The sequence below is a fragment of the Macrosteles quadrilineatus genome, unplaced genomic scaffold, assembly GCF_028750875.1.
Source record: "Macrosteles quadrilineatus isolate MER2022 unplaced genomic scaffold, UCM_ALF_1.0 Scaffold_2__2_contigs__length_208266976, whole genome shotgun sequence".
In the NCBI taxonomy this organism is placed as follows: domain Eukaryota; kingdom Metazoa; phylum Arthropoda; class Insecta; order Hemiptera; family Cicadellidae; genus Macrosteles; species Macrosteles quadrilineatus.
In genome coordinates, this window is record NW_026542595.1 from 14,011,412 (window position 1) to 14,038,162 (window position 26,751).

Genomic DNA, 26,751 nt, shown 5'->3' on the forward strand with positions numbered 1-26,751 from the left:
CTTGATCAAGGTTGCACACCCACAACAAGCAAGTTTGCATTTCAGGTTGATTGTACTGCATGATTTAAGGTTGTGCACTAGCAACAAGCAAGGTTGCATTTCAGGATCATTGTACTGCATGATTCAAGGTTGCACACCAGCAACAAGCAAGGCTGCATTTCAGGTTGATTGTACTGCATGATTCAAGGTTGCACACTAGCAAAAGCAAGGTTGCATTTTTGGTTTATTGTACTGCATGATTCAAGGTTGCACACCCGCAACAAGCAAGTTTGCATTTCAGGTTGATTGTACTGCGTGATTTAAGGTTGTGCACTAGCAACAAGCAAGGTTGCATTTCAGGATCATTGTACTGCATGATTCAAGGTTGCACACCAGCAAAAGCAAGGTTGCATTTTTGGTTTATTGTACTGCATGATTCAATGTTGCACACCAGCAACAAGTAAGGTTGTATTTCAGGTTGGTTGGACTGCATGATTCAAGGTTGCACAGTAGCAAAAGCAAGGTTGCATTTTTGGTTTATTGTACTGCATGATTCAATGTTGCACACCAGCAACAAGTAAGATTGTATTTCAGGTTGGTTGGACTGCATGATTCAAGGTTGCACACTAGCAAAAGCAAGGTTGCATTTTTGGTTTATTGTACTGCATGATTCAATGTTGCACACCAGCAACAAGTAAGGTTGTATTTCAGGTTGGTTGGACTGCACGATTCAAGGTTGCACACGAGCAACAAGCAAGGCTGTATTTCAGGTTGATTGTACTGCTAGGTTACAGTTAACAGTATCTGTTTTTATTAGTCTTTTCTAACATGACATGATAACTTAAAACCTGAGTTAGTATACGATTTCAAAAGCTATCCCTAAATTATTTAATTAAATTATAATTCCATAGTATAAGTTTATAATAAAATGAAACTCAACACGTATAATTCAACAATCCCATGAAACAGAGGTAAAACCAACAAACCTCACACAACCAAACCAGTATGAGTAGATATTAATATTGTTTAATTAGACCTGTTTACAATTCAGCTGAAATTGGTTTTCAATCAATTTATCTTATATAAATATACTAAATTCAACATTCCAGTTTAGTTTTCTGAACAGTAAATATATGTATAAGACTTAATTTGGCGTTCATGAACCAGGATTATACAGAGAGCAATATCGTAAAATTTAAATGAATATAAGTAAACCTGATAGAAAAGGACTTCGGTCAGTTCTTCTTTGTTTCATAAACTTAAAGTTTGAAATGTAGGAAAAGGTACTAAAAAAAAGTAGTGAAACGTAATAATACGTACATTCTATACTAAGTTGTATTCTAATAGCAAAGTAAACGATTTTTTACTGAAAATACTTCAATACATTACCAAACACGAATGGACACTTCTGTTCTACAAAATTATTGTATTCATAATAAAAGGGTGTTTCACAAACTGGGTTAAATGGTTCATGTGAGTGGGGGAAATAGGCTTGTTAAGACATCTTGATACGCTGATTATTTCCCTTAAAAAGTAAAATTTAAATTTCTCACAGTTAATTGAAATTAGTGAGTGATAATAACACTGATAAACATTATTGCTAGACAGATAAAGCAATTATCTGAGGCGTAAATCATTAGAACTTAAATTAACTCTGCTCAATTATTCATTCCCGTGACTGAGAATCTATAAATTTTCTTCCACCTTCCTCATTCGTCCTCATTTTGAATGTAATTAAAATGTGTCAAACAGAGCTTGTATTTAAAAATAGAACTTTAATACTAATATTTTTAATAACACCAAATAAAGTATTTTCCAAGTTCTGAGCTACCTAAAGCGTTATAACTATTACACAGGTCTAGTGTATGTTATGAGATGTAAACTCATAACATACACATAACATACATAACATACATATGTGTATGTGAGATGTAACATGAATAAACTCTAGCTTGTATGTTTGTAAGTGTGAGTCACAAAACGCTTTAAATGTGATGAAAGATACATGGACAGAATTAACGACTAAGAGCTAAAAATACCCTTAGGCCTAGAATAAAACATAATGCATTGTATATTTTATAAGTGAGCAATGTATATACTCTTTGTTAACAATATGTGATAAAAACTAAAGAAAACAAGCCTGACAAAAAATACCTATTTTCACAGACAGAAACATAAAAAGAATCAGTATTATGTATCAAACCTACTGACTAATAAAATTTGGAACAATTTAAAATTATTTAGTTATTAGATTTATGACCATACAAAACAATTACCAACGTTTTTCTCTCTTACTTAGGCATATGTAGTGAAACACAAACATGCAAAGTGCGAAGCAGAGTTGTTTGTATCATTTCTAGAGTCGATGAAACTGATAAATCAGATTCGTTATGATACAGAGATCTGTTGCACAGCATTGCGTAATCAAGTATCGAGTGAAACTAAGTTCGCAACGTAACTCAAATATTCAAGGGGTAAATGCAATTTACGACATCATTTTATGCACTTATTGCCCCATTTTACTTACTTTCAGGTATTGTACTTTTTTACTATTATGGAAAAAAAAAACATATTATGTCTATGTATAGCAAAATAAAAACTTTTAGACAATATTATTTTATATCGCCACAATGAACTGATGCTACAAAACATGTTGGCCTGGCCGTGGTATTTTATTAAGGTACATATTTTTGGGCGTCACTCATATTTTTGAAATTTTTAGGAGAACACAGTCCTTGTCACGATAGTTGAAAAACAAACACACTGTTTAAATAAAAATATAAAAATAAAATACCAGACTAAATTTCTTGGCATTCCAACGTCTTGCAGCACCAATGTCAACATGCGGCGTTTTTAAGTTCACCCTTTAGTCTTTTTTTTAACGCAGACGTTGTGAGTTCCTAACCACGTGGTATTTAGTCGAGGGAGATCCAATATTTTATATAAATAAGGATGGTTGTGAAACTATGATATTAGAGAGCCCAGCCATTTGAACTAACTAAACGAACGTAACCAGTGTAACGCTTAAAACACCCATACATTCCCATAAACCCACGCATACGCTTAAACCCATGACATTCACCAAATGCCAGTAGTAAGTATTTTATTTTCACTAGTGGCAGCTTTCTTCAAACATAGTTGAACTTAAACTCACTTTACTAAGCTCTAGTTTCAACGAAAAACTGCTTTCCCCACTGTTTTGTGTTGGAGGGTTTAGCTTGGGTTAAAATTGTAGAAGATCCTGATTGCAGCGTGTAAAATCTAGCAAAATCTCATTACTATCCTCTTTCAAAAGGGCTTAAAATTAAGTTACACTTAACATCGTCGTTTGAAAACCTTTATTCATGCGGGAATTGGAAATTTTGCAGGCTGAATAACATTCAACGAAGCTTAACAAACTGCGCACACTTCTGTAATCTATCTATCTATATATTAATAGGCAAGCATGTTTCTTTAAAACCTTTTTTCTCAGCTCGTGTGCATCGCAGGGACAATCTACGCATACTGTTAGAAAGAAATTTTCCTGTAGAAGTGCAGAATCCCTTTAAAAATTATAATTGGCTCAAATATAAACACGAAAAATGGATTTGAAATTTAAAAAAATTAACATGGGCTTTATGGGTTGCCATGCTGGTGACGAAATAACAACGAAATATAAACAGAAATTCAAAACAAATGGAAGAAATTACAATCACATGTTTCATTTACAGCGTGAGGTGAAAATAGAGAAGCCTGTACTTTTACATTCCATCTCCATGTTAAAGTTGTCACCAGTTTTTTCTTTAAATTCGTCGTAGTTGATGTGAGCCACCAACAGATTGCGCTGATCTAAATTAATAATTTCTGTCGAATGCAGGATGTTTTTTTACCAAGTCAACCTTATGGAATGACTTATTATGAGTTATAGCAACTGTTGACCCATCAACTTTGTCAGCAACATAAAAATAAGAAATAAAATTTAATTTAAGACACGCATTCAGTAACTGGCTCACACAACTACATGTAAAAAAAAATGGCGACAACTGGTCCATATAGATGGGGTGTCTACTTCAGTATCCAATAGTCAATACGTGTACATATTACATGTTTCTGGTCGAGTTTTCGACCACTGGACGACCACTAGTAAAAAATAAATACGTATTATTTTGAATGAATTATACGTGCATATATTTAAATATTATGAATTGCTAAGCTAAACAAACCTCGTTTAAAACGTTATATTTTCAAGTTTGGGATTTTAAACCATCGAAGTAAGTATGGAGATATGGGACAGCTGTTATACTTTATATTAGCTCAATGTTGTCGTCGATTTAACCTAGAAAACTCTCTTTTGTAATCGTGCCATTGCAAACCAACATGCAATAGAGCTGTCAGTTCAGTTTATGTATTTGCAAAGTACTCTTTGTTTTGATAAATAGGTTTAACTGTAACGAGGTTTGTATATAACTCCGTTATTGTTTAGTCGCTGAAGTAGGTTAAGAGTGGTTAGTGCCGCACTACATTAATTTGAAACATTCTTTCACGTAATGTTTTTCAATTTCAAAATATTATTTATTATTCTACAAAATACAGTTAAAAAAATCTAATGATTCATACCGTACATAGTACGAAAAATAAGCTTAATATTAACCAAATATAAATTGTTAATGAATGGTTAGTTAGTAGTTTTTTAGTGTTGAAACCATTACTATCTATACGACGTACTGAACAACAAATAATACAAATTTAATCAGCCAACCCTAACTTTTTCTTAAATTATTCTACTGTAGTAAACAATACTACTTAAATACAAATTGTATATAGTTGTCGATAAATAAAGTTTATTTTCTCACTTATCAATTAATTGTTGTCTACCTGAATATATATCAAATTAGGTTTTAAATAGCATGCTCATCATTTTATGGTTTGATTATGCTCATCGTACTCTCTAAAAAGTACAAAAGAATCTAAAGTGATACTGTATTGTATAAATTACAATCAGTTTTTGATTATTTATACTACTTATAAAATATGATTTTTTAAATGCTAAAAATAAGTTTCACATAATATAAATTAGTAGTTTTTGTAATCAAAATTCCTTAGAAAAATGCATCCAAAATATCTCCTTAAAGCATGTAGCACGGTTGTCAAATGTTGTCCCTTGCTAGCTTTTGCGATGATTTGGTAGAACTCTGTTTCAAAAAGTTGTACTTAATTGTTTAGTTTTTAAGCCATCTGAAGAGTTTCCGCACACCCAATGAGAAAACAGTAAATACAAAATTAGTGTTAAATCAATCAAAAAAAATCTGAGGACTATAAGATTTATTTAGGTGTAAATAATTGATAGGGAAGAGCATACCTCATAAAAATCATAACACCAACGCACAACTCATTAGACCTTAAACTTGATCTCTGAATCAATTAACTTGAGACCAATGTTTGATTAGATTTCCTAATATGGAAATTACCACAACCAAGTTGGACGTCGTATCGTTAGGCATCAAGTTGTACAGAATATAGATATTGCCAGGGATAGCTGTTATAATCTTGGCACTGTGAAGTTAGAGGCCTTAGGTGTGATGCGAATGACGCAGCCATCCGGAGCCAGATTGAATGTATTATATGAATAAATAAATCTTTAGTTTTCTTGTTGTACATAAAAATATTACACAAGATATAGTTCTTGTGTCCAGGCTGTAAAATATAAACGGCATTCTCTGAAGTACAGTAAACTCATGTCCATACGTAAACAATTGAAAAAAAATTTGTCAACCATAATCAATAGGCCTTAGCTTTAAACAATGCAACATATATAGCAACGAAATGTATGTGACATTACATTTTTTTCAGCCTACCGCTAAGAGGGGAGAATTTGCTACAACATAAACCATCAAATAGAATAACTTTGTCACATATATTCAAGGATGAATAGAAAATTGGGAATTTTTAAAGGATTATTATGTATTTTATTATATGGCACCTGCTTCATGTTAATATGCTTAAACGAATTGAAGATTTAAATTTTCATTACAATAAGCACAGTTCTGTAAGTAGCATAGCATTAAAATCAGCTTGTGAGTCGCATGGTGCTCCATTTAGAATATTTATTTACAAAGTTTTACTATCACAACTTAAGGGAATCTACTCATCTCACAGTTACAGGTTCTGATCACAAACTATTTTATATTTTAAACAATTAAGTTTTGCAATGTGCAACATAACATGTACATAATAATTAATTGAAATATAATCAACTAGTGATGCATATTCAAAGGAACAGTTATAAAAGATAGTTTCATAAGACTTTTTAAAGAATTAGAAACCTGCTTGTGGTTTTAATTGGTTCTCAAGGAAAAGTAAATGAATAAGGGCGATAAATATTAGCTTTTAAGATAAATGCATTATCTTAAGCTCGAGTAATTCAAACTTAAATTAACTCTGTTTAATTAATCATTTCCACGACAGTTAGCGGCAGAAGGATTTTGTCTTTAATTATCATCAGGCCACGGTACAATATCCCGTCCGTCCAAGACTTCATTAAATATTAATCTTACTCGATTCTCCAAAATGTCCTTTAAAATGATAAACAATAAACCAATCGTTTAGCTTTAGTCAAATAATTTTTGACATGTTTATGTTTTCAAATTATCTTCAACAAACCATCGGACCAATTACGTATTACTTTATACGTCTTAAAGAAAAAATGTCATGATAGTCTCTGCACCTTTTTTAATCTCCATACTTTGCCAAATCTGAGAATGTTTTTTTGTAACCGAAATCATAAAAATATGTTCTATCCGGATACATGACATTTTTATGTTATTTATACTAATAATACAAACTTGATAAAAATAATAAACATTCATAAGTACTTTTAAATCTCTGCTAATTATAGTTCAGTTCTATTAGTACAAAATTAGCGGTTCGAATAAGTTTTTAATGAGCCACTACAATATATTATACTGACATATGAAAGTCACAAATAATCCACTTTTTGGAGCTAACGCAGGTGTAAAACTAATCATTAAACATAGTTGTATGTCAAACCTCGCGGTAGCAATGTAATCGCAATGATCCGATGTGGTTTAATAATAGCACTCTGTATAATGGACATATCTGCGCTGCTAACACTGCCACAGATACGGGTATTTGGTCGAAGCCACCATTTGTAATCAGCAATATCAGTTTATTATTTAAAATAATGTTTATGAGTGATGCAGAGCATTGTATAAATTTGGGTCTTCTTGAACTGTGATACCCATTTTAGTTTATAAGTTCGTGTTTTATGTATGTTTCATACAAACCAAGGTGATAAAACTGTTACAATAAACTTTTAAAACAGTAGGTAATAAGTATTGAGTTGCATTCTCTTTTATAAGGCCAACGTTATTATTAGTAAATAAAAAAAATATATAACGGAAGGTTTATTTTTAAATTTAATTAAGTTTTACACCCTTATATTTTACTATTAATTAAAAAATCTTAAATTTTACTTGATGAAACACAGTGATGGTTGTAAGGGTCAGGTCCCTAAAAGTAACTCATCCAATAGTTTTGTTTTTATTTGTATCGGTTCACCCATTATTTTATTTAAAAAACCGTCATGTTTAAAGTTGGACCAAGATTGTGATTTAAAAGTACACCCACCACTACAAACCTGTAATATATGAATAAGTCGCCTTTGTATGTTTATACATTTACTGCAAGTCTTTGCATTAGCTACCAGGCACACTGTCAGTGATGCCACAATGGCTGAGTTTGCTAATAAAGACACTTGTTTGTAAAACTTACAATATGTGATTCAATAACATTATTCCTGCAGGCAAAAAAAAAATCGTTTGATCTATTAGATTTTTTCTAAAATATCTCATTAAAATTATCATATTTACTCCTTATTAAATAACCTTATTTTTAACTAGTACTAAGGTTCGCTGCTACAGAGAGGTAAAACATTTAGGTTTTTTTTTCAGTGAAATGTTAATAGAGTAGCTTGCTGTAAAATACAAGTAAATAAATTAGCGTCATTAGATACCATTTAAAATCGGATAAAAGGAAAATAACCAGTATGTACAAATATGACACACCCTTGTTTTTATTTAGCTTGTCAACAACCATTATGGTAAGCGGTGGGAGTAACTATGATATTTTATGGGGAAACAAAAAAGGCTGCAATCACTTTAAGTATTTTTTTTTTTACAGCAATGGGGGTTTTACCTTTTTGTTTAGAGTAAAACAACTATATATTACTAAATTCAATAAATAATCAATATCACTCGGGTGAAATTGTAAGAATTCAATTTCTCCGTTATTTTATAGGGTTTTATGGGAAAATCACCATTAAAATTAAAATGTCAACAAAGATAAAAACGCCTGGAGAAACTGTAGCTATGTACACATACGCACTCGCACACACACAGACACACTGACTGTCTGTAGATATTATCCTCTGAATACACAATTGTAATAAAAAAGTTTAAATACCTGCTATTAGGCAATTTATTAAATTAAAGATCCAGACTGGTACTTAAACTCATTGGGCTAGCGTTGTCCGTTATCCTAACTGATCAGCTACCGTAAATGTGTCGTGTTCGTGTGTTTGTCAATTTTAAATGTTTAATTTTACATTGTATAACATATGAGATCTTCCCACGATGAGATAAAAAAAATCCTATGTACCACTTGATGATGGCTCCATGCAGGAGCTGCGAATTGGTGCGTCTGAAAAGAAATGGAAGAAATATCTTATGTTCTTATTCTTTCCAATCCTTTGCAGTTCTCTCAAACTAAACGTTGCTTTTGAAACTTAGACCATTAGTGATATGTACATTATATATTGACAACAATTTACGTCAATAAGGCTTTAGTAAAGCTACGATTGGAGAAATATACACAGCCGTCTTCAGTGGTTTGAACTTTATACTATCTTAAAGATTTCAGTAACCTTTTACACGTACATTTCCTCATATGATATTTAGTTGTTTAAGTAACAATGCTGCTAAAGCACATGTTTTATTTGTACATTTTGTATTCGTATCTAGACTGCAAGGTCATGAGGCTTCACTACAACATCACCGCAATACGATATGGTGATGGTGTGTTGTTATCAGGATCGTTCACATACGACGAGTAAATGTGCAAAGAGTGAGTGAATGTAGCGAAATGGTTCTACCATTGTTTGGTGTAACTTAAATGGAAATAGATTAAGGTAAAGTGTACTAATCTTGTTTTCTAATCTACTAGCAGTTATTTAAACTTTAAGTAAAATATTATCTTAAAATTACATGATCTATAAACAAATGTTTATAAATTAATCAATTCACCCATTGACATAAAAAAATGTCTTAATTCGTAAAACAAGATAGGCCTAGTTTATTTAATCGTCAAACAAATAAGCTCAAGTATTTTCACAAAGACAAAGCTCTACGACTTAATAAACAATAATTATTGGTAAGTGAGTTACTTGAGCGCAAGACGCGTAACCTGGTGAATGTTGCAGACAAATTGGATTTGTGACGATGGAGTTACAGTCACAGAAGCTGCTACTGCTCAACGTTATGTAACGGGCTTCTTGGTGCAGAATTAGTTCCCACAACTCCAGATGAAAAGAACTTTGTTCTTATGCTTTCCAATCCTTTACAGTCCTCTCAAAGTAAACGTTGTTTTTGAAACTTAGACCATTAGAGACATGTACATTATATTTTGGCAACAATTTACGTCAATAATTAGTAAAGCTATGATCGGAGAAATATACACAGCCGTCTTCAGCGGTTTGAACTTTATATTATCTTAAAGATTTCAGTAAACCTTTTACACGTACATTTCCTCCTAGGATATTTAGTTGTTTAAGTAACAATGTTGCTAAAGCACGTGTTTTATTTGTTCATTTTGTATTCGTATCTAGACTGCAAGGTCATGAGGCTTCACTACAACATCACCGTAATACGATATGGTGATGGTGTGTTGTTACCAGGATCGTTCACATTCTGTAAATGTGCAAAGAGTGAGTGAATGTAGCGAAATGGTTCTACCATTATGTGGTGTAACTTAAATGGAAATAAATTAAGGTAAAGTGTACTAATCTTGTTTTCTAATAAAAAGCATGATATATGTTCATATAAGTAAATGCATTTAATATAATTTTCAAATATTGCTATCAAGGTAAAAAACATTTTTTTTTTATACTAATTTACATATACCGATCCGACTATAATAAAGCTAAATAAATATAAACTAGGACAGCTTAAATGATATAATATAAATACGAATCTCGTAACAGTGTCTTTAACTTAAATGCAAATCTCGTTAGTTCTCGTCTGTTAGTAGTTTCTCGTTATTTTTTATTGCAGATTTCTTAGCTGAAGCGAGTGCTTGAAATAGTTTATGAAATATATTTTAAGTGGGACGCCGTATCAGATTGCTTTCGCTGCATTCTTTAAATAATACCTCTTGGGTCACGTTTGATAATTAAGTGTACAAACGTACTATGAATCGTCATAGTAAATTTTTAAAATAAAATAAAATATTCTTACAATTAATTATACGGAAAGTAAATAAAGATACGTCTTATAACACTTAAAACATATATTTACGCTTATACTGTTACTCACAAGATTCGCCTATTGGGTCTGATGATGATTGGAGTGTCCAATCGAAATCGATCACCACTTACCATCTTTTGTATATTTACCGTCTTGTGAGTAACAGTATAAGCGTAAATATATGTTTTAAGTGTTATAAGACGTATCTTTATTTACTTTCCGTAAATTTAATAACACGTACAATGCTGATCAAGAAGTTATTTAATAAATTATAAACAACAAATAACATATTTAGCATGCAAAACTATTTCTTAACCATTTGAAATAATTGTATATTCTTGAGCATTTGAAATTAGCCAAAGTATCTGTTGTTTAACAGATAAGTTGATTATAAATATTTGAAGGAATGTTGAAAGTTTAGAGACTCATGAATAACAAGTTTTAAACAAGTTACAAACAAGAATCCAGCTTCGAGTTGGAGAAATGCTAAATTGTTTTACAAAAAGTTGTTTGATTTCAGTTCCTCAAGATGAGGGTTGTGATGTTCTTTTTACAGCTTGGAACCCGAGCGAAAAAATTCCCAAGAATGCTATCTCAAAAGGTTCCAGCCTTTAACGTAATTGTGGACTTTTGTGATTAACTATCCCTGATTTGTAATAAAATACAATTTTCAATTTGTAACGATTATGGTTAATAGTGTTACTATTGTGGCTATAAGGTAGCATTATTTCTCTTACATTATCGTGCGCCGAATCCTCGTGAACACTGGTGTGCAGTGTTTGGGGTTTAACGAATATAATAATCTTATTGTTTGGTAGGGTGATTACCTATTACGGTGTCTATGTTTATTACTTGTTGCACTGGCTACACTCAACCATGGCATGAATCTGTAATGGCAGTTTTCATATAAATTATAATACCAAGTCGAAAGGATCCCTTATAATCAATGAGGAACACTATACATATCGGCATGTCAAATGTTATTTCGACCACAACGATTTATTTTTAATGGTTCGTTAATAACAGAAAATAGTATCCTTAAAGATGATAAAGGAATTTCGTATACCCGAAAAACGTTTCTTTATACGTTTACCTTATTGACCGATACCATGGTCAATGTACAACTTATTCAATAAAACTACTAATCAATTTAATATCAGTATCAGTAATTCAATAGTATCTGACAAAAATACACCATTTTATGTGTTGACTGATTAATATCGGTAGTTTTATTCATTAACATGAATCAATAAGCTATACACGATTGAATAAGCGAAAGACGTTTGTCAATCAATTGTCTACTTTTTTTGTTTGTTAGTTCTGTTTATTGATAGGTGATAAAGAATATCGTTATTTCGTTTACAACGTACTTACTACTCATGTAATAGTTAGCCTACTAGTCTTTGTTACTCATTCTTCTTACATATAGAGGGAACTGCAATTTAGTCGCAGCCTAGCTATCGTTTTTAGAATTAGTAATGGTAATTAACTTACCCATCAATCACATTTAATTTAAATCTAAAATATTATGGAATCTTGTTACTAGCATTATAAATATACCAGAAAAGATTTTATTTATATCTCATGGGCAATCACGATGAATTGAACTACCGGACCAATCGAAATGAAATTTTCACGAATAGAGCCAATATAACACGGATGAACATCTATTTATTTATTTTTATTTTTTATTTTTTTTAACATTTCGAGGGTCCCCCCTTTTGGTTTTCATTTTATTCCCAAAGTTGCCACATTGTTCTTATGCGTACATTTATACATTAGCATAATTACCAGATTAGTAAACCACCTTTTTGAACAGGTTTTGTTTGCGTATTATTTACAATAGCAGGGACCGAGCTTTACTTGGGGAAAATCATTAGTTAGCTTTGACATCAGTCTTTGGTCAATGTCATTTATCCAAATCTTCTTTTGCAGTCTACTTCTAATCTGTTAAAATAGTAGTATCGTACGTAGTTGACATTGCTTATGTAAGAAGCAGATTTCATTCTTTTGTACTGTATACATTTTGTTGTTATGTTAGTAAAAAGCACACCTTTTAATCTAAACACTAAACAATATCAAAACAATCACATAACAATATACACGTTTGATAAGCATAGGCTAATAATGTTTAATAGACCATGAGACCCTTTTGGATCTTGTTCTTTTAACAACGTTAAAGCCCTTTTCTCGTTGTAAAGGATTAGTGTGTAAACATTGAATTAAGAAGGTTAACATTGAATCGTCATAATGCAAAACCTTAGTATCTCGAATGTTTACCCTTCTGCTTTCAGTTTTAAGATTTCGAGCTAAATATTATTATACTGGATTCCAAACAGCCAACTCTGAGTTTTTGGTGCAGTGGTTAGTATTTTCTTTTACAAATTTGGTTTGAATTTGAGTCATTTCCAATATTATTTGGTTAGAATCAATTTAGTTTATTTAATTTTGGTTTGATTTATTTCCACAGCAAATCTATTTAGGTAGCCAATCTATAACATTAAATAGGTCTAAGCCTATATTTTCATCGTAAGCTTAAATTAAGGTTGACAACGTTTCTCTTTGGTCTCAACAGCTATTATCTAAACGTGATACTGTACACTCAAAATAAGTGGAAAATGGAAATTGGAATGAAAAACGGAATTCCATCAGTGTTTTTAGTTTTGCTTAGAAAACTGTGAAATAATAGTAGATTGAGTAAATTGACTGACCTTGGCGTTGATGGCCTGAGCCCCGAGATCCGGACTCTTGGTGCTGCCGTGACTGCGGATGCTGCCTGTGGAAGACAGCTGCTGGTCTCCAGAGGCACAACTAGTAGCTTCCTCCACAGACTCTGCTCGCGCCGTCCGCAACTTGCGGAGAATCCTCGACGGGTTGTTGGCTGTGCGGTTGGCATTTGCGATGGATATCGATCCTCCAGAGACTGAAATACATAATACTTCGTCGTTCTTAAATGGAATACACTGAAATTAGTGACGGCTAAAACTGGTGGCGTATACTTTTCATTTATCTATATTCCTGGACAAATATATTACATTTGTATTATATCATGTAATGCATTCATTCAGATTCAATGGTTTTCAGACATCAATACTGACAGGTTTTCAGACCCAATAAAGAACACAGACTTATTGCAGGTAAGGCTTTAATTGCTGACAGCGTTACCATTAGACAAGCCATAATGTAAGTTAAGTCTACAATTACTAAGCATAAACTTTATGGTGGGAAGTAAACTGGTTTTAATAGTCAGCTTTGGGTAGCTTGGGATTTAAGTTGGAGCTGAATGGTACTATTGAAAAACTATGTTCCTTATACTCTCAACACGTATAAATACCTTATAATAAAAATAAAAAGAAAAGTATTACATAAGTTTTAAATCAATGAAAAAACTACGCAGCACTACTATACTCCTTATAGTGTATTAGGGATACGGTTTATTTGACAAAACTAACGAAAAAATAACATCCTACAAGATTCATTTCTTCAGACTACTCTAATGCTGGTGATTTCTAGAGTTCCATTTCTCTACTTACCTATGCTAGAAGTGAAGGGTTCCTTTTTATCACCCAACCCTTGCCAGCAATCCTGCAGCATGTGATGTTGCAGCCTCGCTAGGAGGTGAGGTGAACACAAGTCAGCAGGCGTCACTCCAGCCTTGTTGGACACCGCTATCCTGGCTCCATGCTCCAGCAGGTCCAGAACACACTCCCACGGGACGTTCTCCTGACACACAGCCAGGTGTAGAGCCGTGTTACCCAGACGGTCCTGTAACCATATGTACATAGTTACGTTAGTGGTGACCAATGCCATTCAGCAGGCGTCACTCCAGCCTTGTTGGCCACCGCTATCCTGGCTCCATGCTCCAGCAGGTCCAGAACACACTCCCACGGGACGTTCTCCTGACACACAGCCAGGTGTAGAGCCGTGTTACCCAGACGGTTCTGTAACCATATGTACATAGTTACGTTAGTGGTGACCAATGCCATTCAGCAGGCGTCACTCCAGCCTTGTTGGCCACCGCTATCCTGGCTCCATGCTCCAGCAGATCCAGAACACACTCCCACGGGACGTTCTCCTGACACACAGCCAGGTGTAGAGCCGTGTTACCCAGACGGTCCTGTAACCATATGTACATAGTTACGTTAGTGGTGACCAATGCCATTCAGCAGGCGTCACTCCAGCCTTGTTGGCCACCGCTATCCTGGCTCCATGCTCCAGCAGATCCAGAACACACTCCCACGGGACGTTCTCCTGACACACAGCCAGGTGTAGAGACCCAGACGGTCCTGTAACCATATGTACATAGTTACGTTAGTGGTGACCAATGCCATTCAGCAGGCGTCACTCCAGCCTTGTTGGCCACCGCTATCCTGGCTCCATGCTCCAGCAGATCCAGAACACACTCCCACGGGACGTTCTCCTGACACACAGCCAGGTGTAGAGACCCAGACGGTTCTGTAACCATATGTACATAGTTACGTTAGTGGTGACCAATGCCATTCAGCAGGCGTCACTCCAGCCTTGTTGGCCACCGCTATCCTGGCTCCATGCTCCAGCAGATCCAGAACACACTCCCACGGGACGTTCTCCTGACACACAGCCAGGTGTAGAGCCGTGTTACCCAGACGGTTCTGTAACCATATGTACATAGTTACGTTAGTGGTGACCAATGCCATTCAGCAGGCGTCACTCCAGCCTTGTTGGCCACCGCTATCCTGGCTCCATGCTCCAGCAGATCCAGAACACACTCCCACGGGACGTTCTCCTGACACACAGCCAGGTGTAGAGACCCAGACGGTCCTGTAACCATATGTACATAGTTACGTTAGTGGTGACCAATACCATTCAGCAGGCGTCACTCCAGCCTTGTTGGCCACCGCTATCCTGGCTCCATGCTCCAGCAGATCCAGAACACACTCCCACGGGACGTTCTCCTGACACACAGCCAGGTGTAGAGCCGTGTTACCCAGACGGTCCTGTAACCATATGTACATAGTTACGTTAGTGGTGACCAATACCATTCAGCAGGCGTCACTCCAGCCTTGTTGGCCACCGCTATCCTGGCTCCATGCTCCAGCAGATCCAGAACACACTCCCACGGGACGTTCTCCTGACACACAGCCAGGTGTAGAGCCGTGTTACCCAGACGGTCCTGTAACCATATGTACATAGTTACGTTAGTGGTGACCAATACCATTCAGCAGGCGTCACTCCAGCCTTGTTGGCCACCGCTATCCTGGCTCCATGCTCCAGCAGATCCAGAACACACTCCCACGGGACGTTCTCCTGACACACAGCCAGGTGTAGAGCCGTGTTACCCAGACGGTTCTGTAACCATATGTACATAGTTACGTTAGTGGTGACCAATGCCATTCAGCAGGCGTCACTCCAGCCTTGTTGGCCACCGCTATCCTGGCTCCATGCTCCAGCAGGTCCAGAACACACTCCCACGGGACGTTCTCCTGACACACAGCCAGGTGTAGAGCCGTGTTACCCAGACGGTTCTGTAACCATATGTACATAGTTACGTTAGTGGTGACCAATACCATTCAGCAGGCGTCACTCCAGCCTTGTTGGCCACCGCTATCCTGGCTCCATGCTCCAGCAGGTCCAGAACACACTCCCACGGGACGTTCTCCTGACACACAGCCAGGTGTAGAGCCGTGTTACCCAGACGGTCCTGTAACCATATGTACATAGTTACGTTAGTGGTGACCAATGCCATTCAGCAGGCGTCACTCCAGCCTTGTTGGCCACCGCTATCCTGGCTCCATGCTCCAGCAGGTCCAGAACACACTCCCACGGGACGTTCTCCTGACACACAGCCAGGTGTAGAGCCGTGTTACCCAGACGGTTCTGTAACCATATGTACATAGTTACGTTAGTGGTGACCAATGCCATTCAGCAGGCGTCACTCCAGCCTTGTTGGCCACCGCTATCCTGGCTCCATGCTCCAGCAGATCCAGAACACACTCCCACGGGACGTTCTCCTGACACACAGCCAGGTGTAGAGACCCAGACGGTCCTGTAACCATATGTACATAGTTACGTTAGTGGTGACCAATACCATTCAGCAGGCGTCACTCCAGCCTTGTTGGCCACCGCTATCCTGGCTCCATGCTCCAGCAGATCCAGAACACACTCCCACGGGACGTTCTCCTGACACACAGCCAGGTGTAGAGCCGTGTTACCCAGACGGTCCTGTAACCATATGTACATAGTTACGTTAGTGGTGACCAATACCATTCAGCAGGCGTCACTCCAGCCTTGTTGGCCACCGCTATCCTGGCTCCATGCTCCAGCAGATCCAGAACACACACCCATGGGACGTTCTCCTGACACACAGCCAGGTGTAGAGCCGTGTTACCCAGACGGTCCTGTAACCATATGTACATAGTTACGTTAGTGGTGACCAATACCATTCAGCAGGCGTCACTCCAGCCTTGTTGGGCACCGCTATTCTGGCTCCATGCTCCAGCAGATCCAGAACACACTCCCACGGGACGTTCTCCTGACACACAGCCAGGTGTAGAGCCGTGTTACCCAGACGGTCCTGTAACCATATGTACATAGTTACGTTAGTGGTGACCAATACCATTCAGCAGGCGTCACTCCAGCCTTGTTGGCCACCGCTATCCTGGCTCCATGCTCCAGCAGTTCCAGAACACACACCCACGGGACGTTCTCCTGACACACAGCCAGGTGTAGAGCCGTGTTACCCAGACGGTTCTGTAACCATATGTACATAGTTACGTTAGTGGTGACCAATGCCATTCAGCAGGCGTCACTCCAGCCTTGTTGGCCACCGCTATCCTGGCTCCATGCTCCAGCAGATCCAGAACACACACCCATGGGACGTTCTCCTGACACACAGCCAGGTGTAGAGCCGTGTTACCCAGACGGTCCTGTAACCATATGTACATAGTTACGTTAGTGGTGACCAATACCATTCAGCAGGCGTCTCTCCAGCCTTGTTGGCCACCGCTATCCTGGCTCCATGCTCCAGCAGATCCAGAACACACACCCATGGGACGTTCTCCTGACATAATGTCATGTGTATACAGTTTTACTCATGAATTCCGGTTATAATTGCTTACAAACTGAGTATGACGTTTTTAGCTGTTAAGAAGAGTTGATATTCGTCCGAAACTTGAATTACTAATTTAAATTAATCATCCTACTTTACAAAATTGAGATTAATTAAGTATTTTTGAAGTGGGGGGTTCTTAGTTTTAGGTTTTTGCGAGATTTATTTAATTACTGCGAATTTTACAGGTTGTTTAACAAGTCATTCGAATTTTTACTAATTCCTGTTCTTCAAGTTACAACTATTTTGACGCTTAGATAATCCCTTTTGGAAGTATGGCGAATAAATTGGGTTATAAATTAGGATAGTGTTTGGTGCCCGATATATATAACTCTAATAAATGGATTATTGAGTATAGTTGTGTCCAAAGTTATTACATTACAACTTATAAATGTATTGTATAGTTAGTGTATTTATATACCTACAACTGCTCAAATTACAGTAAAAGTGAGAAAACAACGGCCCACAGAGTACAAACATATAAATTAATTACATGTTCTGGTTAATTTAGCAGCCCTCACTACCGGGAAAATTTAAATAGAGATGAAAGTTAAACAGTCCGAAATTGACTACACTAAGTTCCATTAGTGGTATTGTTGGTGGTAACAATCCTCTTTGCAACGAACAATATGACGATAGCCGCATCAATAGTGAGTTTGCACCATTAAATGTGTGTTTCAATTTTGCAAAGTACTTTTTAATGACTAATGTTTTAGTTTGCAAACAGTAAAAATATATTCATTAAATGACCAATTTGGACGAAACATATGGCTATAATATCATACATTCTTTATTCACAAAATATTAAAGTATATTAAAATACCCCCGCCGCAGCAAACCTGCAGACTAAGCGAATTTCAACTTGTCTGATTACATTATTACTAAAATATTTCCATGAATAAGACATATTTATTCCCAATTTAAATAACATTAGATTTAACGAGTGCTTAGGTTTGCTACTACGATAAATGGAGCAGCAAGGAAAGGTAAAAAGGGAAGGTAAAAAGGGGAGGTAAAAAGGGTTCTCTGACCATACGTCATGATATAGGATGAAATAAATAAATTTGCAAAATTTTATCAACATATATCCATAAACAAGTAAACTACAACAGTTTTCATTTTCTCCATAAAAATAACGTGGGAATTTAAAATTACACTATTTTTGAATTTTCTCCGTAACCGTTAGGCATACAACAGCGCTTCAGTATACTAAATTATTTCTTTTTTAAGCTCTACAAAACGGTTTAAAAAGAAATTGCAAATTCTTTTGTTTTTAGAGTAAAAAATGGCAAAAACCCATTTTTACCCCATAAAACCCCGTTCCCATGGTCCGATTATCCTGGTTCGCGAACTCGTTCGAATAAACGTAGGTTTACACGTTTGTACCAAATTTAATCAAAATCGGATCATTTTTGCTCGAGTTATCGCGCTAACGGTGGTACATATATATACTGTATGTATACATATATACATATACATATATATATATATATATATATATACACTAGCTGTAACCCGCGGGCTTTGCCCCGTTTAACTTCTTAATTTTCAAGATTATCTCGTTCGCATGGCTCAATCACGTCCAGATTGGAGCTTGTTCGCTACGCTCACTCACCTTTAGGTTGGAGCTCGTTCGCTACGCTAACTCGCCTCCAGGTTGAAGTTCGTTCGCTACGCTCACTCACCTTTTGGTTGCAAATTAGCTGTTGTCATAAATGTAAAAGAAATAATAGTGCTGCAACCTGTTGGTAATCCTTGTAACTTTAATGCTATTGAACATCATAGAACAGAACCAACTTGTTTAATTGAAACAGCTGTTAAGATTCAATAATTCCATTTCTCATAAGGTTAACATGGGATACTCCAGAGCCATTGGGGCGGAGCCCAAAAGGATTTTTGAAATAAGAATATGCCTATATGTTAATCGGGAATTTGAGCTATCATCATGCCAAATTTCAGCCCAATCCGACCAGTATTTTTCGCGTTCACCTGTCACAAACATACATCCAAACTTTCTCATTTATAATATTAGTAGGATGAATTTGAACGGATGGTGTTTTTGGCCTCTAGGGACCTCAAAATAAAGAATTATATCGGTTCCGGGTCCAGGTCTTACCATGAGTACTACGGTAATAGCTTATTCCCTATATGGGAAATTCGCTAAAAACAGTAGGCTTATCAATTGGTTGTGTTGGCAAGTTACTTAACAATGTTAAAATATTATTTTAATAGATATTATGAAATATTCACTAATGTCTAACTTATTTAGGACTTCTGCTTAAGAAACAATATAATTTCATACCATTTATAAAATTTAAAATAAACTAACTGCTGTGTAGACCTAAAAATATAGACTACTTCTGATCTATGCATCTTTTTACTGAATATTATTTAAATTTAATTAAGATTCCGCGGATTTATTGTAAAATAGTTAAGTATTAAGGGATAAACACTGAGCAAGCTAAATGGAGCAAGCCCTGAATTTGAATCGTGTCCATTATCACACTTTTTATAAAATCTTATGTGTACAAAATTAAATGATATAAAGGTTTACCACACTCTCAGCACGATAAAAATCAATTATTGTTTATAAGAGTAGCCAGATTACAGCAATATAATTCTACATGCGTTTACGTTTGAACTTGAATTTTAAAATTTCTTAGCTTTAGAAGAGTATTCATCTTGTACTCTACATAGTTAAACATTATAATTTAGTTGAAAGAACGTCAGTAATGTATCCTTATCCAACATAATAATACAAAATAGAAACCCTAGCAAATATGACTGTTGGAATTTGTAATCTTGTTCCTCATTGTGAACAATTATAAACAAGTTGACTGAATAAATCTACATTCCCGCAGTGATCTAGTTGCAAAGACTATACTCACAATGTCAATAGAACTAAGCTTTACTGTTACACATATAACTGAACATCATACAATAAACTGAATATATGAGAAGAATGTAAATCTATAAGTAATCGTTTACTGATATTGTTGGCCATTATTAACCATAAGGTTGGTGATCTGAGACCGGCAGAGCTTGTGTACACAGCCAATAGATGAGATAACCTATCAAGTAAATTGACCCCGTGTAATAGACAAGTATATAATACATTGGCTTATGCGTTTAATCAAGGTTCTTTGGTAGTACGCTCTACATAGATTAACCTATATTGTTGGCAAAACATTAACCTACGTATTTTCATCTTGGGATTGTACCATGAACACTATTGAATTTATCCTTAGTTTTTTATATGGAATGATTTTTTAGGTAAACCTCATCATAGTTTTGTTGAAAGCGTTATTTCGTTGTCATCGTGATTTTTGTAAGTTCTATTCCTATCAAAATCCATGAAAATAATTAACTATTCATGGAAGTAATTGACTAACTTTGATTGCAAATAGTAAACAAAACTGATGGAAATCATTATTATATCAATAAGGTAATGAAATGATTTTAATGGCAAAACTTGTGATTTATGGCAGGAACGTAGAAAACTGATAATTATTTGTGAATCAAGATATGCTTATAAAAATTTTTTTTAGATTACATGAATTTAAAATATTGTTTTGTTTTATTCATTCACGCATCTTTTGTAATAGAACCACATTGCCCGGTAAATATTTAACTTTGAAGAAAAAAATACACCAATTGAAACAAACTGTGACTATCAAGTTTCAATTATGTATACTACACTTTTATGAGCAAGCTACGAGGTACAAATCAATCAAAAATACGATCTTGACATAAAAAGGGGAAAAAATTATGAGTGGTTACAGGCTACATATTATTTTCATATATACCTGACAGCAGTCTGATTTAAAAAGTAACTATTTACTTTCATGGAATGATTTGATTAAAATGTATTTAACAGCAAATGTATTCATTTTCGTAATTCTTTATGACGCAAGATATTTGTACAGGCAGAAATATTTAACTCGCTTCTGTCTGCAAATACACACGTTCACGCAGTAGATTTTCTTTTTCGTTGAGTATTTCTAAGAATGTCGAGGTGACGGTAACATGACACTTGAGAAACGCTTTCCTTGTACGATAAGTTAACGTGAGCTGTTAACGTTTAAACGTTCCGTGACGGAATGGCCGCATCTGGGGAGGAAATAACATTTATAAATGTATATACATTATTACGCTTAGTGTTACGTACAAAAACACCACTCATATACATAAGAAAGGATTGCTTCCTTCGATAGAGTTAGTCGTAAAGGTGTTTTAGTGTATACTTTGTGAACTAAGGTAACAAATGTAATTCAAGGGGAGTTGAACATTTGATAATGCATTGCAGTAAGGTTTAGAGTGTAACTAATGTGACCCCAGGGTTGTGTTAACTGGGTGTCGTATGTTATGTGATTCATTAGGCTTCTAACAGCAGAAAGGAATCTTAAGTAGAATACAGGGCTCGCATTTGATCCTTGTGACTATTATACGTTACTGTTATATTTAGTTGTACTAACATATTTTCTTCTACATTCTTTCCTAATTCATAGCTTAAAATGTAAACTATAAAATTAAGGAGTGATTTATAACCAAAGCACAAAGAAATTTTGGTATATCAAAAACCCCATTAATTAATTAATTCACGTACATGCTGAAACAAAACAGCATGTTTTTGCTGTTATTATTTCTATTTTTTAACCACTTAGCCTCACATTTAAATTCTTTATACAAGCTTTATATTTTGTGTTTGTTTTCCACATTATTGTTTTTAACGGGTTCTTGTAAGGGAACCGTAAAACCCACAGTCGGTCAAGTTGCTTACGTAAACTTTTTTTTAGATAGCATCATCACCAAATTAATAGTCCAATAACGAATGATATCTCTGGTTGGAAACGATCTTGGCCTACATACATTTTGTTGGTACATCGTCTTATATTTCTGTTCGAAATTTAGAATTCCGTACATTGAAGGTGCATCGTTCTAATTGTTTTTTTTCTTCAAGCATCCTAACAAAAAAATCCTGAAATCATAAGTTTAGTGGCCAAGTGAAAAATAAGTATTGAAACTAACACATTTAGAAGAAAAAACGCTTAAGAGCCGATGTGGGGTAGCGGCAGCAGTGTATTTCCACGGGGATTTGGTTTAAAGCCGGAGACCGTTGATGCGAGGCGAGCGCCTTCTGTCTCTTCCCGAGTGTCCCATTTATTTAATATGGTCTGGTTTTTATTTTTTAAATATGCAGCTTTACACAATTTAGTACGACCTTGTTAAAATGAAGAAAATACACAAAATTATAAGAATAAGATAAACAAATTTACTTATGAGTCAGAATGTGCATGACCTTATAAAGTGTATAAGGTATGATATTCATTCTAAATTGTTAAAAAAAAAACGAATTCGATGAAAATACCATTTTACCTTGACGATTTAACTAAAGTACCTTGGGAACAAGCTTTGCTCAGGGAAAATCATTAATTTACTCTGAGAGTAGTATTGCTGATACATTAATCCATTCCCACACTCCACACTGCTCGTCGTTACTACTTACTTCACCCCTTCCTACGTCGTGGACCTGTATCCCTCCCTTCCCATAGAGTTTTAGGATTATAGGTACATCTAATTGCCACAAACAGTTGCCACACTCTGCAATGCTAGCCTTTACTACTTCCTCCACGACTCCGTGCGTCGTGGACCTGTTTCCTTCCCTTCTCATAGCATTTAACTATTGCAGATACATAAATTATTCAACTGCCACAAATGGCTCCCATACTCCACACTGCTCACCTTTACTACTTCCTTCACTACTGTTTACGTCGTGGACCTGTTCCCCCCCTTCCCATAGCATTTTAGGATTGCAGATACATTATTCTAATTGCCACAAACAGTTCTCACACTCCACACTGCCAGCCTTAACTACTTCCTTCACCATTTCCTAAGTCGGATCTGTTTCGTTCCCTTTTCATACCGTTTAAGTATTGCAGATACATGAATTAAACTGCCACAAATGGCTCCCACACTCCACACCGCTCGCCTTTACTACTTCCTTCACCACTTGTTACGTCGTAGACTTGTTCCTTTCCCTTCCCATTGCATTTTAATTTTTTAGATACATTGATCCAATTGCCACAGACACTTAGCTTCCTACACTCTGCAGTGCTACCCTTTACTACAATGTATAGAGTGATCTTCAGTGTAACAGTTACAACTGACGTTTTTCCCTCTGCACTGTATTTTGTAATTTACTATGATACTGTGGATGGCCTACTATACTACATATGTACAAGACCTTTGATTACCTTGTCCTTGTTCAAAAAACATGGTTACACAAACTCCTGCTATTTGTAGCTAAGAACTTTCACGTTGTTGTATATCAGAGCGGGTATCATCGTGATTTGGTATGGTTGTTGCAACTGTAGAAAACTAGCCTACTATTAAGGATCATCAATAAGCATACATTTATCAATTACAATGGTAAACTGGTTCTGTGTTCTATGTTGATTAGACGCGTTGAAAACACGTATATTTTGAGAAATGTACAGCCTGTGCTTAAATAAAATATATTGGTAACAGATCTTATTTATTGAAAGTTAAAAGGATATACTTAATATGGCACCTTTCAATAAACATAAACAACAAAACAACGGGATCTAGACTTAATCCTCTTACAGAAGTTTTGGTTTTCAGCGACCGTTTGACCAAAACTTTTGTAATCACAGAGTTACTTCGGGTTTGATTTCAGACTGTGTACACACTCTTACAGATTTTTACACTTAGGTGGATGATCTGAAATATCAAATTTTTAACAAAGGATATGTATAGAAAATTATTTAATATAAAATATTGCCATATTACACAACACCACTCTACTTGATTACAGAATAGCTATAACAAGACTAAACAACATAAGCATAAATTAATCGGTTGTAATGCATACAGGGTTTTATTTCCTCCCTAAGGTAAGACAATTCCGTCACGGCCCGATTAAAACGATAACAGCACATGTTAACTTATCGTACAAGGAAGGAGTTTTCAAGTGTCATGTTACCGTCACCTCAACATTTTTGACAAAGGCCTACTCAAAGGAAAAAGAAAATAAACTCCGTGGATAGAAACACATAACGTATTTCTATCCGTTGAAACAAATATCCTCAAAAGGAATTCCAGTTAAATTATTTCAATCATTATTTTTCAATCATACGTTTGGCTCAACAATGATCTGCTACCGAATAGTTAATGTCAAATGGCTTAGTAATTTTATTAAAATGCCTAAAGCAGTTTTTATCCTTTCACTGATTAAAAAACTATATATTTTGTAGTTAGTTTATAAAATATTGTTTTGATATTATATTTGTAGACACCTATGGACTTAGACATTTTATAATCAGCTTAGCTTAGTGAAAACGGAGTTAATAAATAAGGGGGTTGTCGTTTATAAATATACTGTAAATTCCGAAGTCATTTTGTCATCTCAATCATTATATAGTACACATGCAAATCGAGTTGAGTATAAGTTGTACGCTGACAAAATAGGAAGATAATAATTAAACGTAGACTTTCTTTCTAATGTTAGCATTTTAAATCGAAGTCCAAGTACAGAGATGCACATGGGGTCGCAGATCTAAAAAGTAAATACAAAATTAAGGGAAACACCAGGGTTACAAATGTATTGAGATTCGAGTTGTGAAATTCATTTTTTAGTGAATGGTAATGCAATCTTCACTTCAACTTTGACAAAGATCCCCTGCTGAATTATGAATAGCTTTGAATCCAACGTCTGCTTGATTTTCTTGACGTTCGTCTCTGATTAATCAGCTATCGCTTTGCAGGTTTATGTGCATTTCAAATTCATTACGTCCTTGAAATCCATGCCACTTTTGAAATTTAAAACCAGCGGTTAGTTCCAGATGTATCAATCAATATAATTTTGTATCAACAATGAACGATACATATGTGGTGTAGTTAATCAGAAAAAGTTTGTTATTGCGATCATGCGCATTGATGTTTCTAGATTACTATCGATAGAATGGTAGCTGTACCTTTTACTTGAAATGAAAGAAGCCTTTACCCTTTTTTTACTTAGAAGTTAATGAATGTTTAACGATGTGATAACAATTGATTAGGTTCGTTCTACATGAATACACCATACAAGAGGAATTAATTACTTACAATTGTCCAAAACTACTATACTCAAGTGATGCAGCATGTGATCAAATTGAGGTAGATTACCTGCTACGATCAATAAAGTACAGGCTTATAACCAAAATTAGCTATTTAAAAATTATCAATCAATCAATCAATTATCAATTATTTAAGATGGGGACGCCACTATGTGCGTATTTTAACCCAAATATGAGTGAAGGATGAGTGTAGGATGAGTGGCGCGATCTTGTAGTCTTGTTAGTGACTAGACATGTTCCTTAGACACAGCTGTTAATTAATAGCCCATACAGCTAATGGCAACTAAGGGACCTACAGTTTATTGTGGAATCCGAACCACATTTTTTCCTCGTAATTAACGAATTTGTCTAATTATTAGGATAGTACTGCGGATAGTCGTAGTACTCACTAGTGCGGACGTTAATCCACACCAGGTAGCATCGCATCCACAGTGCATCCCTATAATTATCCACAATTGTAAGTAAAGGCATGAAAAATAAGTAAATTTTAAAGTTTTTATCTTTTTTTAGAAGTCGTTCAAAATATGCCAATACTTCATATAGTTCAACTTATTTAATCGCTTTAGTTCTAAAACGAGAGGAAAATATTCAATGTTATGTGGTTAACGTCACTACTATATCACTGTACCACTGTGATGAACGTGGTTCAGTGAAAGTGGTATTCATGTGAGTAATGAATTGTAGGTCATCATATTATAACATTATAAGTCAAAATGTAGGAAATTCATAACATTTCTGCCGTTCTTTATTTAATATGAAATTTAATTTGGTAACGGAAAAAGGAACGACCATTTATCTACAAACAAAATGATAATAATATAATTATATTGATTCATCCAAAGAAGTTGAATTAATGCTAAAGTGGCTAAATATTTTCGGTGTCATGGTGGATCAAAGCTCCACCAAAGCTTTGCCAAAGATGGTGGTACTTGTTGCTATCGGACTTATATCTAATCCGTCTTGTTAGTTCCAAACAAATCGTCGTTGACAAAACTTTGTCCATCAAATGTTTGAGCCAAATAGCTTCCAAAGT

The 26,751-nt window shown here is 35.4% G+C and overlaps 1 protein-coding gene across 1 annotated transcript in view; it reads right to left on the reverse strand.

Moving 5' to 3' along the window:
* LOC128983951 (uncharacterized) overlaps nucleotides 1–26,751 on the reverse strand; it is a 412,009-nt gene that overhangs the window by 295,525 nt on the left and 89,733 nt on the right. Inside the window, exons 7-26 of the mRNA XM_054403229.1 lie at nucleotides 17,291–17,401; nucleotides 17,115–17,225; nucleotides 16,939–17,049; nucleotides 16,763–16,873; nucleotides 16,564–16,697; nucleotides 16,470–16,521; nucleotides 16,242–16,352; nucleotides 16,066–16,176; nucleotides 15,890–16,000; nucleotides 15,714–15,824; nucleotides 15,538–15,648; nucleotides 15,339–15,472; nucleotides 15,245–15,296; nucleotides 15,017–15,127; nucleotides 14,900–14,951; nucleotides 14,679–14,782; nucleotides 14,503–14,613; nucleotides 14,327–14,437; nucleotides 14,030–14,261; nucleotides 13,208–13,419 (exon numbers count right to left, since the gene is read on the reverse strand). Of these exons, the coding sequence (XP_054259204.1) occupies nucleotides 13,208–13,419; nucleotides 14,030–14,261; nucleotides 14,327–14,437; nucleotides 14,503–14,613; nucleotides 14,679–14,782; nucleotides 14,900–14,951; nucleotides 15,017–15,127; nucleotides 15,245–15,296; nucleotides 15,339–15,472; nucleotides 15,538–15,648; nucleotides 15,714–15,824; nucleotides 15,890–16,000; nucleotides 16,066–16,176; nucleotides 16,242–16,352; nucleotides 16,470–16,521; nucleotides 16,564–16,697; nucleotides 16,763–16,873; nucleotides 16,939–17,049; nucleotides 17,115–17,225; nucleotides 17,291–17,401 (2,304 nt within the window). The remainder of the gene's footprint in view (nucleotides 1–13,207; nucleotides 13,420–14,029; nucleotides 14,262–14,326; nucleotides 14,438–14,502; nucleotides 14,614–14,678; nucleotides 14,783–14,899; nucleotides 14,952–15,016; nucleotides 15,128–15,244; nucleotides 15,297–15,338; nucleotides 15,473–15,537; nucleotides 15,649–15,713; nucleotides 15,825–15,889; nucleotides 16,001–16,065; nucleotides 16,177–16,241; nucleotides 16,353–16,469; nucleotides 16,522–16,563; nucleotides 16,698–16,762; nucleotides 16,874–16,938; nucleotides 17,050–17,114; nucleotides 17,226–17,290; nucleotides 17,402–26,751) is intronic.